Source organism: Adelges cooleyi, unplaced genomic scaffold (genome assembly GCF_023614345.1).
Source record: "Adelges cooleyi isolate 19-005CV unplaced genomic scaffold, UGA_ACOO_1.1 ACOO_flye_CR_arks_rails_tigmint_CR_PRNA_30, whole genome shotgun sequence".
Classification (NCBI taxonomy): domain Eukaryota; kingdom Metazoa; phylum Arthropoda; class Insecta; order Hemiptera; family Adelgidae; genus Adelges; species Adelges cooleyi.
Genome location: NW_026095971.1, coordinates 7,221,297 through 7,237,690, shown reverse-complemented (window position 1 = coordinate 7,237,690; position 16,394 = coordinate 7,221,297). Strand labels below are relative to the sequence as shown.

Here is a 16,394-nt window from a genome sequence, read left to right as displayed (position 1 = left end):
ATTATCTCACGTTCTCCACTGAAACGAAAAACCACAAAGTCAGTGTTAATTTTATAAGTCTAAAAACCTACAATGGATGAAAAGCTATTGATAGGTATTTTAAGCTCAAAAACAAGGCCGTTTTATTTTGTTTATTATGGTACTAGTCGATCATATACCATTCACATATCCACGAATTTAAAAATACGGAAAAACCAAAACATTTCTTTAATATTTTAAAGTTTGAATTAATCCAACAGAGAAGCCGGTGTTCCCCAAGGAACAATATAACTTTTTTTAAAGTTAGTTTAAGTTTATACACGTTATATTTCTTAAAAACTTTTCAAATATTTTTGTACGTAGATGACTCATTATAGATGATGATCCACACAAATATAAAGCAACATCTAGAATTCAAAGACATCTTCAAAATATGTAACTATGGTCCGACTGTTTTGAATATAAAAATATATCAGTCAGCTTGTGTTAGGTACCTCCTTCTTCCGACCAGGCTAATGTCAACCGGTAAATCTAAAAATCTAACTTACTAAATGTCAATCTGAAACCAAAAATGATAACTTATTATTGACAACAAAAACTTCAAATCAAGCGTAATGAAATACTTCCGTCTTTATTGCTTACTCTTAAAATAAAAATTAATTATTATGTTACCAAATAACATAATAATATATTTTAATTATAATCCTTTCCACGTACACCCTGCACAATTATCATCTTAACAGTCTAAAAAAACAGTGGTAACGTCTTATCTAATATACATTTAAAAAAAAAACATATAAATATTTTTTAAAAAAAAGTTCAATAAAGAAAATACACTGGCACGGATAAAAGTATTTTTTTTAATAATTACATTAACTTATTGTACAAATTTGAATTGAGTATTTTGTAACTATTCTGATAAAGTAAAAATAGCAACTAATCGTTAATCAGTTCAATTTACTAATGTTCAAATCGTTAAATTGGTTTCATTTAAAAATAATATTTATATAAAAAAATTATCGCACTCTAACGGTTTATCAATAGTTTGTGAACGGTGCCCATATGAAGTTTAATTTGCCATCTGTATGGAAATTTTTTGTGGCAAACACTACACACGTGTGTATGCTCTACGCCGCATTCGTTGTGTAAATGTCGGATCATGTCGTTTTTACGTTTATAATTTCTGCCGCACTGGTTGACACAAAAATATCTGCCGTTCACGACTGAAACAAAAAAAACAAGTGGTCAGTGTTAAGTCTGCATCGCATTATATTGACAATGAACGGTGTTAACAATGACTTATAATATTCGAAGCACATTTAACAAAGTTTTAGATTTTTTTTTGATAATAATTGTTTATAAATTCTGATGACCACGGTAACTGAAACAGTTAATGCATACTACGGGACGGTAAAGGTACATACTGGTAAGTTTCCTTAAAATGTGCTTCAAATACAGTCACGCGCCTCATAGGCTCCTTCCAGTGTAAAAACGGTTGATAAATACGTGGCTATATTTCCGATAGCTAACACCCTGCTTTTATTCGTGAAACAATAATAACCAGCTACACGACACGCAGCAGTGTGACATCATGAAATATGAAATATGCTAGTGCAATTATAAACTAGCTTACGGTGCCACTTACAGCTATAAGACAATGAACGCACTGACAATAATTTATCAAAGCAAAATACGTTAGGTATTGAAAAAAGGAAGTAATATTGTAACGCACGAGATTTCATCCGGTCGTTAAATTATAGAATCTAATGATTAGATCATTAAAACAATACAAGTTAAACGAATTGCCAAAGTTTATTCGATTAACAAGAGTTGAAAAGAATAACATTTTAGCAAATTTAAATTATTTTCAATTTAGCAACTAAAAAGTAAAACTTGAATATTACTATAAATTATTTTACTTCGAATCGCAAAGCTAAAAAATATATGGCAGGTTTAAGTATATTAATTATTACCGGTAATATACATAGGTACAAAAAAAAATACTAGCCTTTGTCGTTAGTGTTTACATTATACCTCAAATAAGTTAATTGTGTTAACAAATAATACATTTATGTGTGTTGGCACTAATCATACTTAAAACATACATTTAGTTTAACAACACTGAAACTATGCGTACAGCTATACATGAATTTTACTATTAGTTGGTGCAAACGGCTATTACAAACAAACTACCATAATAATTAGATATATAAAACTTTATAAAATGACTAACAATTCTGGAATGATAACATAAATTATACCTATCTAATTAAAATATTATAAAATATAAAAACAAAATTATATCATTAACAATTTTAATATGGACAATTATTATGTCTATACAGTGTCTTAGTAAATATATACTTATCAAAGAAACGGAAAAGGTAGAATAATATATAATTTTAAGAAAACTAAAAAGTGAAATATCGATTGTTTAATTCGCTATGGTTAATAAAAGTGTGGCGCGTCACTCGTGCAACGTATCAATGACAAAAATTATTAAAAGGTATTTGTCATAATGCACTGTACATCCATTCTTCGGTCAAGTTGTGTTTGAATATCATATGATTTCTCCAGTTGGACTTGTAACCGAATTTCCTCAGACAAATGGCACATGTAAAAAACTCTGACCCTTCGGAACAACACTTAACGTGTTTTTTCTTGTGGTCTTTGCGCTTAAATGTTTTATCGCACCTGTCGCACTTAAACTGAGGTGGTACTCCGCACTCGAATAAGTGACGTTGAAGATGTTTCTTGTTCTTGTAACTACGTCCGCAGCTTTTTGGGCACACCCATCGGTTTTCTAAAAGCAACAAAATAATATTGCAAAACCATCACTATAAGCACTCATAATGTTGTCCAAGTCAAGCGTTCAATTTACAAATACTAATTTTCAACACATATAACTTTGTACACTCTACATAAAATATAATCAAACAAACATTTTTTCAAGTTTTGATTTTTTTATTATCGAGATCAGTACGCTGATATAAATTACCTATATATTATATTGCCCAAAAAAACAATTTTAGTCATACACATTATTTAACATTTATCGGAACTGTAAAAATAATACTGTGCTTGATTGTCTGTTCTACTTGTCATTTCTTATAAACAGCTTACGCCTGTTTTGTCTCTGTCTTTTCGTGTCTAGTACTAACCAACTGGTAAATTTTGCCACACCAATTTTGACGCTTTAGCCTCACAGCAGTACATTTTATAAAAAAAAAATGCAGGTTAGAGCTCAAAAAAACAATAATTATTATAACGAAAACAGCAAAATATAAACACTTTATTTCATTTTTATTATAATTGGAAAATCGTATTCAATTTGTGTGTACATGTATAACTCAAAAATGATTTGTGGATTAAACTATTTTTTAAACACCAACACGAAAATGAAATACGATTTTATTGTTTAGTTATTTATAATACTATTTGTTTTTAATTTTTAATGAAAATTAAGCTGATCGTAAATAATAAAAATAAATATTAAAAGTCAACTTAAAATATTTGTTGTTAAAGTATTCTAAATTTCTAAACAGATATCAAAACATGTTTTTTAAGAAATAAATTTAAATACTTACAAGAAATAATTCATAATATTTAAAAAAAGTTTTAATTTTGGCGAAATTGTTTTTATTTTTTTAATTCTATCGAACGACAGCGCATTTACCCACTCATTTATCCTACTTAACGAGGCTCTAAATTACATTACTGTCATATAGACTTTCGTTTTGCAGTATCTTAAGGGTACTACTCCAGTAGTGTATTCGTTCCTAAAATCACTCACATTTGCCACTAATCACATCAATCAATATATTGTGCTTCCGTTATTTTTATAAATTAATTAATTCAGTTATCTATTATATCAGTTAAGTTCTAACTGGACTAAGGTGCCTATGAAATATAAAATACAATCAGTTATATTTAGGTACAAATATCGAAAGTAATCATACATTTTATAAAGATTGAACTTCTTTGATTATCACATAATGTTTACTAGTTGTTTAAGTTAGATATTTTGAAATGTTGATCCATAAATAAATTATCAAAAAAAAATACAAATATATTTTTTATAATTAAAAAGACTAAAAGAAGTACTAATATAAACAATGAATTAGTCAATTAGATCAATTAACAATTTTAAAAAAAAACTTAGGTACGCTACTAAGACTAGCAAATTACACTATATAAATTAAGAATGAAAACTTTTGTTCACAATATAATTAAAATAGAAATAAAAACAATACAATTTTTTTTTAAAATATACTAATCAAACTTATTGTTTAAAACTTAAGCACACTCTTGAATAGAAAAGTATTGTTAAATATTTCTATAGGTTTTACTAAAATGACACGGGATTTTAACGAGTTGTATTTACATAATATACACTGCCTTAATTGAAATTATTAAATCTTGTGTTTCACACTACTGTTATTCAGAACTGTTTTAAAACAATGATATTAAGACAAATATTTAATCATAAATATTAATTTTTAACATTATACAGAGTGATTCTTTTATCATGAACCAGTCAATATCTCACTGGGTTTAATTAATAATTGATTTTTTTTTCATAATGTTTTTATAAAACGTGATTTCAATTGTTCAAATTTTTTTGTTTTACCCCCCTACCAAATAAGTTTTTTTTGATAGCAACTTTTGAAACTTATATGGTAACGTGTATATTTTATAAACTTTTTAAATTGAAGTTTAAAAATTGGGATGGGAAGGGAAGTGGGGTTGGAAAATGCGCGCAGATAAAAATAATACTAAATAATAATTCCTCCAGCCCTGAACTAGAAAATTTAATAACTTCAAAAATAGTTATCCAAAACTGGTTATCGACCAGTCAAAATTTTTCGTACATTATTCTCAATTTAAAAAGTTAATAAAATATATGCGTTACCGTTTAAGTTTCAAAAGTTGCTATCAAAAAAACTAAGTTGGGAAGGAGGTAAAACAAAAACAATTGTGAAAAATTGAGATCACGTTTTATAAAAAAAAAATCAATTATTACTTAAACACAGTGAGATATTGGCTGGTTCATGATAAAAGAATCACCCTGTTTGTAAGGTGGAGTGCCAATTTAAGATGAAAAAATTGCCTTATTATCAATATCATGAGATGTTTTCGTGCAAGGACGTTTTCATATGACCGAACAAACTTTCCTTTCGGGTAAAACGTTTGAAACACACATGACACTCGAATTTAGGTATAACTCCACACTCCAGTGTAAAATGCCTTTTGAGATGGATTTTTCTTTTATAACTGCGTCCACAGTGATTCGGGCAAACAAACCTCCCGTGAAGGTCACCTGAAATAAAAACATAATATTACCATCAATAATAACGGTGAACAAAATCGATACTACTGGGCGATCAATTTAACAATCATGTATACAATTAGGTAATATGCAAGCACTATCGAAGCCACAGAGATTGATCTAAAATGTACCCGGAGAGCTCCTCGTACCAAATAACTATTTGTTTAGCTACGTAATTTTGTTAAATTAATGAACGTACACCATTAACAGTTAATTACTTTCATTTGCGGATATTAATTGTTATTAAATAAACATTCCAGGTGTATCCGGGACATCGTAAATGTTCTCATAACGAAAGCTTTGTAGGCTATCTGTTCAAAAATCAATTTATCGATGGATTCTACAGAGATGACCTTTATGCGTTCTGATGTATCGATAATTATCAGTTATGCAGTCTAAGCAGTTATGCCGGAAGGATGCTTTAAATATTTTCCTACTAATCAGTATTTATCTTGACGTGTTAATGCAGACAAAACAAAAAGTATTTCAAAACACGGTCAAATAAAAGCAAGATAAAATATTGGTGTGAACGTTCATCATTTGGGTTTTGGAGTAATAGTACTTTTTATTTTATGTCCACAGGCAAAACTGTAGGGTTTGACGGCTTGACCTCCTCGGTATTGATATTACCTCGCTCCTATTTCAATTTATTAGAAATTTAACTACAATTTAAAGTATTTTCCATAAACATTAAATAATAAACTACTTTAAAAAAAAAACCAAATTTACAACTATAGTCCCTAAATTTTGTTGTCCGGCATTAAACCTTCTGTCCCTTTTTGAATACATCCCTAATAGTCGAATTTCTATAAACAAGAATTTTCTACGTCCAAACAATTATAACTGATCATTTTTAGCGACATTATAATTATTACTATATTATTATATTATTATTAATATATTCATCATTATCAATATGATAAATATCATATAAACCATTATGAATGAATACCAAATAATCTTAATGATCATTATGTATACCAACATACAGGCTGACTTTTATACTTTTATCAGCTACCACACAATTATATTTTATCCATGTTCGTCGTCGCAATCGAGTAGCCTCTTAATTTTCAACATTGTAAGCAAAACCGTTAATAGGTATTTAAAGTTTTTCTTTTAATAAATACACATATATATATTTTAGTTGGACAACATCATTTCTTACAATAATATTCGGTAAAAACAATATTATTTTGAAAATATTTTTCGAATAACACAATATTATTCGTACAATTATAATATTTTATTCGCGAAACGCACAGTGAATATAAGTCATAACATTAATTCATTACGTACAATATTATAAAGCATTCGATTAAAAACATGTTTAAACAATATGTTAAAAATCTAAAATATGTAATTTATGAAATATGTTAAAAATAAGAAGTATTTTTCATCCAACATCATAAACACTTGAGTTTTTTACTAAATTTGATTATTACCAACAATTTGTTAAATAGAAATCATATTTTTTTATAGTCATATAATTTTTGTAAAAGTCAATTCTATTGTTTATAATAACTTTATGATTATTGGTTAAATTAGTGAGGCGAACAGAAAAAGGCAAATTTGTAAGTGAAGACCGTTGAATTTTTTTATACAATTCGAATGAAAAAGTATTCAAAAATATATGTTTTACAATGATTTAAACTAATATTTGTTCGAATAAATCCCTTATATTTGTACAAAAATGAGTTTTAGCATATTTTATTGAATTATATTATATTATTCTTGTACGATTCAAACGTAAACGAACACACGTGTTAATACGTGATAACAAATTACTATATAACTAAGGTAACATATGTATCATTACATGACGTACAAACTACAATACTCTTGGCTTTGCTTATTTGATTTATTCGAGTATATTTTTTTTTTTTGTATACTTCAAATCAGTATTTAATTTTGTTTTAATGCAAATGTATGCGTACAACATTTTTTTCTATCGAGAATTTCAATCAAATGTATTTTTTACAACACTAACTACGTGCAACAGTGTGCAGTGTCGGTTCAGGTTGGCTTTCTGGTGAAATTTTCGACCGCAAAAATTACAAACGAACATTTTTTCAACGCCGCATTCGTACATTTCGTGTCTCCGCAAGTTCGCCTTGTACTTGTACGAATTGCCACATCTCTTGCACGGATGACGGGGCAAAATAAATGTGAAACCTGCGATTCCAAAAAAAAGAAAAAACACAAACGTCCAATCGTTAAAACAACACTATATTATGCATGCGTTTTCCGGATACAACAAACAAACGTCGCGGGAAAACGCACCATGTGTAGTCAAATCACAAAGTCATATTACAAAATATGCGTTTATACTACCGCAGATGCAATGGCGAAAACCATAGTATTACAATCTATCAAATCAAATTGTACTAATCGGATAAATGCAACTAAAATAAAAAAACAAAATACCAAAGAACCGAATCACTTATGTGGAGGGTTTCCATGCAAGTCCAAGGTGCGCATCCAGCACATTAATCCATCAGTCGACCTAATTAGAATAAACAATTTGTACACATTTTAGATAATTATATAATAAGTGTAATTTTTTAATAAACCATTATTATTAATATGACCAATTTAATCAAAAACGAGTGCTATAAACATTATTTTTTTGTAAATAATAAACATTTTGTTGGAAAAACGTAAACGGCAAACTGCTTTTGCACTTAGAACATAAATGTAGAATATAAATATAAATAAATAAAAATACACCGTTCAATATGCATAATATTTATACCAGCCATAAGACGTTCACAGTATTAGGATATAAGTGTTTCGCAACAAAAAAAAGTGAATATAAATAAAATCTTACTGCAGTAGGTACAACAATAGTTGTATGTGAAAATTAAACTACAAAGTATTAGACATATAATTTTAACGTATAACTTTGTGGATGTTGAAGACGTGTGCTTTGTAGGTAATGGGCTGCTTAAAAAATTTAAAGCAATATTCGCACTGGAACTTGGGCTGAACTCCACATTCAAATTTCAAATGAGTGTACAAAGCTGGTTTCGATTTGTATATCCTACCACAAGAGTTAACACAAGGGTACATTTTCTTTTCAGACATTTGTTTACTTGCAACTCGTTTAACCGCAGGCCTGTATCCTAAAATGCATCATTAATACAGAATTAACAAAACAAATAATAATACAGTTTTTAAAAAATAAAACATTCTACTAGCATTTAAAAAATGTTAAGCATATTTATTTCAAGTACAACAATTTTCGCGTAGTTAACAACTATATGGAGGAACTAAAGGCCAAATGTTACTCTTTTTCCCAGAAGTGCTGCAATACACTTACAAAATAATATGCATACAATTTTTGTAAAAAAGAACTATAACGATTATAATAAATTATGTTAAAAGACAATTATTATTGCCCGAGTTCGGATGAGTATAGGTTATGAATGCCGGATTTTTTTTACACATATTATTAAAAATTTTCCTTTTTATAAGCAAAAAAAAAAATATACAGACTTTTTTCTAACTAAAATCTTAACAGCCAACATAATTTTAAAATCCATTTTAATTATAATAAACGAGTGATTTCTTCTCCTCCTCGCATTACAATTTAATCAGGTTTTTCGTTCAACTTCATCATGATGCAATGCTTAATTGAATAGAGTACCGTCAACACACATATTTAATAAATAAACTATCAAGTTTCTTAGAGTCAATTTTTATTATTTTTTTAAATACAATTAGTGAACAATTAAAAATGGGCATACGTGATAGCCGCTTTAATTAACAAAACAATATTAACTGTTTTTTATAAATAATTATTTTGTATGGAACAAAATACAATTAATAATAACCATATAATTTTTTACTATTGTTTGTAATACGCATTAAGCAAATAATAAATTAGAAGAATACATTTATCTTGTATTAAAATTACACCATATAAGTAATAATAAAACAATCATTAATAAGTATCCGGGTGGTTACGAAATTAAGACATACTACTTACGAATACAGGAAAAACGTATAAATTAAGTTATTTCCCATTATGGATTAACTAAGATCTATTCTAAACTTTGAACTGTATGAGTGGATATAACTATGAATATAAAGTCATTCAGGAATAATGAAAAATATCACTAAAATGATAGGAAGGTACGAGATCATTTTTTTTTCTAATGAAACCGTATTCTATTATCCCTTAAAAAACGATTTACGTATTAGTTATAAAAGCTATTATAATATTTAATATTTTACTTATATCGAAATAACATTTTCACAATGATTTTAGCCTAAGATACTTGCATTTAAAATGTTAGAATAAATTATTTTTTCGGTAATAACGTTTTGAGCAAACTTGACATTCTTATGAAGACATGTCTTCGCACTGGACTATATGTAATACAAGACGATAATATGATGTTGAATATTTTCGTTCACAGAAATTTGAACATGTGTCAAGTGAAAATCCAGTGATCTAAAAATTAAAAACAATTATTTTATTAACAAAAAAAGTAAAAATGTTTTAAATTAAAATAAAAGTGTGTTTTTTAAACAACATTTAATATTATGATACGACTTTCCATTTTAATAGTGTACGTAGTCTATAATCATATACAATTGACTGCAAGTATAATAATGATTAGCAAATATAGGTCTTATTTGTTAAGATCAAAAATACATCTTTCAATCATTTGGTTCTGCCGATGGATATCTAATACACGTTGGTAAATTATGCAATAATAATTATGTAGTTTATTACCGTACATCATAAAGTAGGAATAAAATATCTTTTGAAATCTAAAATACTATTACGCAATATAGGAATACAATAGCATTTGTTCCACGGTAAAAGAATCGTTTGCCAAAACAAACGCTTAAGTTTATCGTAGAATTTGAAAGGTTTATAAACTATATAGGTAATAATTAGTTTATATTATTATTAGTTGTTATTTTTGTACAAAATATTAAAGTAACAAAAATACATAATACATAAGACATCGTTTGATTTCGTAGCTGCACAGTGTGTGTTGTTATTTATGACAATATGTACCAGTTAATAACAAAATCAAAAGTTGCCGATAGGATATGATGTTCTAATTTTTTATTGTACTCTTATTTTCCTTTAACGTGTTGGTCACTAGTTTGGATTATGACCTTCGACCAGGAACTTGTGGACGTTCATTATATGGGCCTTATAGCTGACGGGTTGCTTGAAATATTTATCGCATTCCCTGCAGTAGAATTTTGGCTTTACACCGCATTCGTATCGCATGTGCACACTGATGGCTTGCTTTGACTTATATTTCTTACCACATTTGTTTGTGCAATAGTAAAGGCCGTCTTCCGACGGTCCCGGATACTTGTTCATTCTACCGGATTTCGAGTTGTACAACAAACGAACGACTGCGAACACATAAGAGATGTTAGTCAGATTTAATGCAAGACACACAGTAGGCAAAAAATAATAATAAGGAAAGAAAATCAAAATATGAATCATGCGCTAGAATGTCTTAAACTGTGGCGTGGCGTACTAAAATATGTTATAATATCAAGTAGAAAAAAGTATCTGTATACAGGAAATAATCTGACTACCTGTAAACAGAACACATACCTAAAGACAAGACGTTTTAACTGGATTTATGTTGACTTACGGCCACTTGATTTTTACATGTTAACATTATTTTATGACCGTCTAGAAAACTGCATTAATTTTTTTTTCTGCTAATACTAGAATATCTTAATATCTACGTTTAACTTTGAAAACATGTCCAAGAGATCTCCACATGTAAATTAGCTTCCGTTGGAAGGATGTTAAAAGGAACTGTGTTTTATCTACACTTATTACACAGCAATATATTACTATTAAATTATAAATCATAATTAACAAAAAGAAATAAATACTCTTTCATTCAACTCTTTCAATCTTTCAAAAATTGCAACTCGTAAATAGATTATTACAGTAAAATAATTTATATTTTATTAATTTGTATTTATTATATCTTATTTTTATTAACAAATATGGTTCGGTAATTACAACGGTACAAATATAATGATTAATTAACAATACAATATTAATTAATTAACAGAGAAAAAAATATATCGATATTAAAGATGATGGCTGAGGTAAACAGTTGAATTATGAGAGAATTGAGAACAAAAGTGAGGAGATTAGAATTAGAATGTAACAATTGAGTTATTAATAAAACTAAACTTCGCGATTTGCATAGAAAGACCCTGGAAGCCGGTGAGTCTAAGTGGGTATAAGCTCATTTTTTGAAGAAATTTGGTTGTATAGTATAGATACCTAAAATAGACTCTTATTAATTTTACACATATGTTTTAAGCCAGAGACTTATAAGCTTTACTGTTAAGCTGTAGACGTTTATTAAATCGCACAATAAATTTTTAAACGTCTTTTCTGAATTTTTTTTTTTTAAATGTACTTATATTCCTTGGATTCTAAGGTCCTCATACATATTATGATTTGTTCAGAACGATTCAATGACTTATCTACACTGTGACACTGGCAATGACGAAATTAGAGAGAAAACGACTTTATAGTATTTATCTTCTCTAAGCTATTAAAAGCTTCCAAAACGATGTTAGACAAAATAATAAAATATTGACAATTATATTTTTTTATAAATAAAAGTATTTTGGTAATGACAACTTATAAACAAAAATAAAATTCAGCATAATTATTTCTTTTATCAGGATTTACATACAATATAAACGTCGGCCGATTACACACAATTTTAGCACTTAAGCACCTCTTTTTTTGTCCATTTTTATCATTTAAAATGGGCTTACAGGTCATGGAACCGTACTTACATACAGTAGCCTTTGCAGGTACTTTGTTAGTTATTAGTTACTATTAGGCAGGGCTCAATCCTACTTCTCCGCCGATTTCAAAGCTAACTGCGTCACATGACACTAGCAACCATTGCTTAGTTGGAACAGACATTTGTTTGTATGAAATTATATAGAAACAGTGTGATTATGGGTAATTTATAATAAAAAAAGAAATGTTAAAAAACAACAAATTTGAAAGACATAATTTAAAAGTTTTAACAAAAAAGTCATATTTAAAACAATAGGTAGTTAATGAAATAATTCTTTCTGAATCAATCTCACGACAAAACCTTTGTTGGCCCGTGTAAAATTTTTTTATACATAAATAAACTTAAGAAATTATAAGATGCCATATAACAAACATGGTAGTTGACTATCTTAGCGGGCTTAGACCATAGTCACGTGATGCAGGGATTTCATGTGGATTTTAAAGTTCCCGGGTTGTTTGAAGTTTTTATTACAAATAGTGCAGTGGAATTTCGGCGGTACATTGCATTCGTATTTCAAATGGTTGTACAACCCAGGTTTGGTCTTGTAATTTCTATTACAGTTCTCGTTTGGACATTTAAACGCCCTTTCTATATGTTCAATCCATAAACCTAAAAGAAAAATATACACCACAACAAAATGGCCGGTTAGTAATTTATTTCATTCAAAGTAACGCTATCATTATTTTTGTCTTACTTAAAAAAAAAAAAAACTAGTACCTAATTAGATTTGCAATAAAAAAAAATACATATAAATTTTAAAAACCTCAGCGTTATGTATGATAATGTCAATAAAACATACCTTTGAAAAACAAAATAAAAATCATTCAAAATTAATGAATAATAAGCAGTAAAAATGTATTGTAAATTATTAACACTAGCTAGATAAACCAATAAAGCGTCGTTTATTAGCAATAAACGCTACCGAAATACAATCAATAAAACAATAACATACAAAGTATATTAATAAACATTGGTACTTAGTTAATATACTTTAATAGCGTATTCATGCGTTTATGAAATTATTTACATAAAATATACACATGTAGACCGATTAAAAATTGAGTAATTATTATATATATATATATATTATGATATTTATTACTAAATTCAATATTACATAAATTATATGATAAGAAACACGTAGTTATAACTTTAAATTATGCGTGAATAATAAAGCGTCGTCTATTTTTGTACATTAATAGTTCATCGATAAATTTTATCAATACTCAAAACTGGACATTAAAAAAAGACAACTGTATTTTAGTTGTTCACAAACATAATGGTGTAATATTGTAAAACCGATTCCCGGACACTTGCCCGAATGCTAATTATTTAATTTAGGTAAGATAAGGGTAAGGCCATCGTTTATAGTTTAGTGAATTTACGTGGTGGAGTGAGTATTTTGTATTTTTTTGAATTAACAAAATTATAGAGCAGATTACCGCGAGGGTTGGTCACCCGGCAGCCCCATCCCTTCATCCTACATCTTAAATACTTCAATTTTCAGTATAGTGACTTCAATATAGTGTATAATTTATATACATATAATAGTACCTCATAAAAAAATCATGGTGGTTATACGGACCAAGTAGTTTATCAAAATAGTTAAAAGATAAATTATTTTACAGTGGAAATGAAGTATTTTGATGCACGACTAATAATATTACCAGTTCTGAGATGCGTTCATTAAATTTATTAGTCTAAGAAAGTATGTAATTTTTTTTTTTTTAATTAATTAGACATAAATAATTACTTTCTAATCGGTCAAAACTAATTTATTTGTAAATTAGAGAGAACGCATGAATTGGGATAACATTAAAACCGAATTTAAACGTAAACAGATGACAAACAAGGACAACACTGATCATTAATGAACTAACTTGACTCGATATCATTGACTTGATAAAATATAATTTGTTTTAAATAATAACGGCTTCGAGTAGTCTTTCATTTTTAAAAGGTTTTCAGCGAGTGGGACATATTATTTCAATCGTAGAGGGTGGATTTTTGCAACGCCCCTCGCCGTTTTTCTCAAGAATAACCCAAAGTTTTTCATTTAATTAAAAGCATAAAAATATATAAATGATCATCACGACAAGCGTATACAAGCGGAATGGTAATGCTTATATATCTTCATCGTTGGCTCTTTTTCTCAGTTTGACAATTGTTCCAATTATCGTGAAGACCTGATATAGAGATATCAATCAAATAAATCCACATATAAAATTATCTGAGAAATTAGAAATACCTGGGTGAAAATTGTAGGTGAAACCTTAAACGTGCCATCTAAGACCATGTGTTACCAAAACGATGATAAACAAAAACAACCAAAACGTTGTTAGATTTTGTTATATTATCAACACACTTAGTTTACGGGAAAAGACCACTCAGCTGGCATGTCTGTTCGGGAATAAGTTCGGGTAAATATCATTCGGGCGAATGTCCGGGAACGGTAAAACCTAAACCGGGTAGGTACATAGATTATATATAATAAAAAACCATTATCAATACATTAACAATAAATTTGATTTCTATAGACAAAATGTTTCAATTTTTAAGCCAATATTGGACACCTAACCGAAAAAGCAAAATCATTCATTAAGAATTTAAAGTTATTTATAAATATTTAACATAGTATCTAAAACATAACTTATCGATTATCATACATTAACGGGTTGCTTAAAACAATTATGATTTTAATAGACCAATCACAGGCTACTAATTTATGTCTAAGGAACTATTAAACGTCTATTAATGTCTATTGGTTCATTAAACTTTTAATGCAAATTTGTGCTACCTGATATATAAATATTTTATTTTAATGATCCGGTCAATATATGATGTAAGCATTTTATTTTGAAACCTAGCAATAAAGTTAATTAGTAATAATTTACTTACAAAAAAATATATAATTAAAAAATCTTTCAAAAGTTTGCACTATTAGTTTTATACTTATATGATGTTAAGTACAACAAAAATACTGTTGCGTAATCCTTCAGTACCCATTGTAGCAGATATGCTAAATGTTTATTATATAATTTAGTTTTTTTTGAAAAAAATTCATTTAATTTGGTGGTGCCCTATAGTTATTGAAGATATTTTATATACTGTCCAGATGTTATAAACGTAAGTGTTTTACTTATTTTATCAAAATTCCTGATAGTTCAATCCATATAAAAAAATTTTACATAACATTTTTAAAAAATTGGGCATTGAAGACAACATGCGGATGTCGTCTTGTGTATACAAATTGTCATTAAACAAATTTAGTGTAAGTTCATACGCTATAAAAAAAAAAATTTTTAAAAATAAAAAATATTGGACAATTTTTAATTGTTTTATATAAATTCATATTAATATAGTCATAAATAAATAAACTAAACAAGCGGACAATTATTGTTCAAAAACGGTACAAATTTGAATTACACATTATCTTTAATACTGACAATAATAGTGCGTTATAAGGATCAAGATCAAAATAATGTAACGATCGTGGCACACGATTAGGTTATAAGAATTTTGTGTCTGATGATCATGTGTTTTTTAAAATTAGACCGATAATAAATCGCCTTGCCGCAAAACTGGCAGACAAATTGGGGTTCTTTATTGCACTCGTACTTCAAATGTGTAAGCATGTTGCTCTTGTGACGGTATGTGCGGCCGCACTGGACACAACTGAATGCGTCTGCTCCTGTGTACTTTGGTTTGGCGGTGTTGTTATAGCGACCGACTGCAAATACAAAGAAAATCAAAGTTAATTTTTGTGATTTTAGAACAGTTGATCAGTTTGAATTGTTAGTCGTGGACAACAGCGGCTAAATGCGACCAAAAGAAGCGTTGATTGTCTTTTATAAGAAAAAAAACTTTATTTTGAGGAAAGTAGGTTGCGATCCGATAATAAAACACTGAACATATTTATAGACGTACACACACCTTTCACAAAAAAATAATAATAATAATAAAGTACACCATTTTATGAATTTGTAATTAATAAGACAGCGAAAATACACATTGATAAAAGACAAAGACATTAAGTATATTTTATAAACCAATTTGATAATGGATATTAGTTATTACACTAATAAAACAGAATAACTAGTATCTTATGATATTAGTCATAAATTATGTTTATCATATACTTAAATATGAAATAAGTAGATACACAAGATATTATTAAATTGTTATACTATAATGAACAATGTCTGAGTTAGACATCATAGAAAAAATAATAAAATTAATACAAATGTATTTCAAAGAAC

The 16,394-nt window shown here is 28.0% G+C and overlaps 2 protein-coding genes across 2 annotated transcripts; both read right to left on the bottom strand.

The window, feature by feature from the left end:
- Positions 1–2,295: 2,295 nt before the first annotated feature.
- Positions 2,296–7,666, bottom strand: LOC126839340 (zinc finger protein 875-like). Its single transcript, XM_050574619.1, has 4 exons — positions 7,643–7,666; positions 7,272–7,535; positions 5,939–5,945; positions 2,296–2,782 (listed from the first exon to the last, which is right to left on the bottom strand). The coding sequence occupies exons 1-4, from the start codon at positions 7,664–7,666 to the stop codon at positions 2,493–2,495; spliced, it is 585 nt and encodes a 194-aa protein (XP_050430576.1). The 3' UTR covers positions 2,296–2,492.
- Positions 7,667–10,148: 2,482 nt separating this feature from the next.
- Positions 10,149–12,772, bottom strand: LOC126839101 (zinc finger protein 699-like; the record flags this gene model as incomplete). Its single annotated transcript, XM_050574140.1, has 2 exons — positions 10,149–10,696; positions 12,640–12,772. Coding segments are annotated over 2 exons (399 nt in total), but the record flags the coding sequence as incomplete, so codon positions are not given.
- Between the last annotated feature and the right edge of the window lie 3,622 nt (positions 12,773–16,394).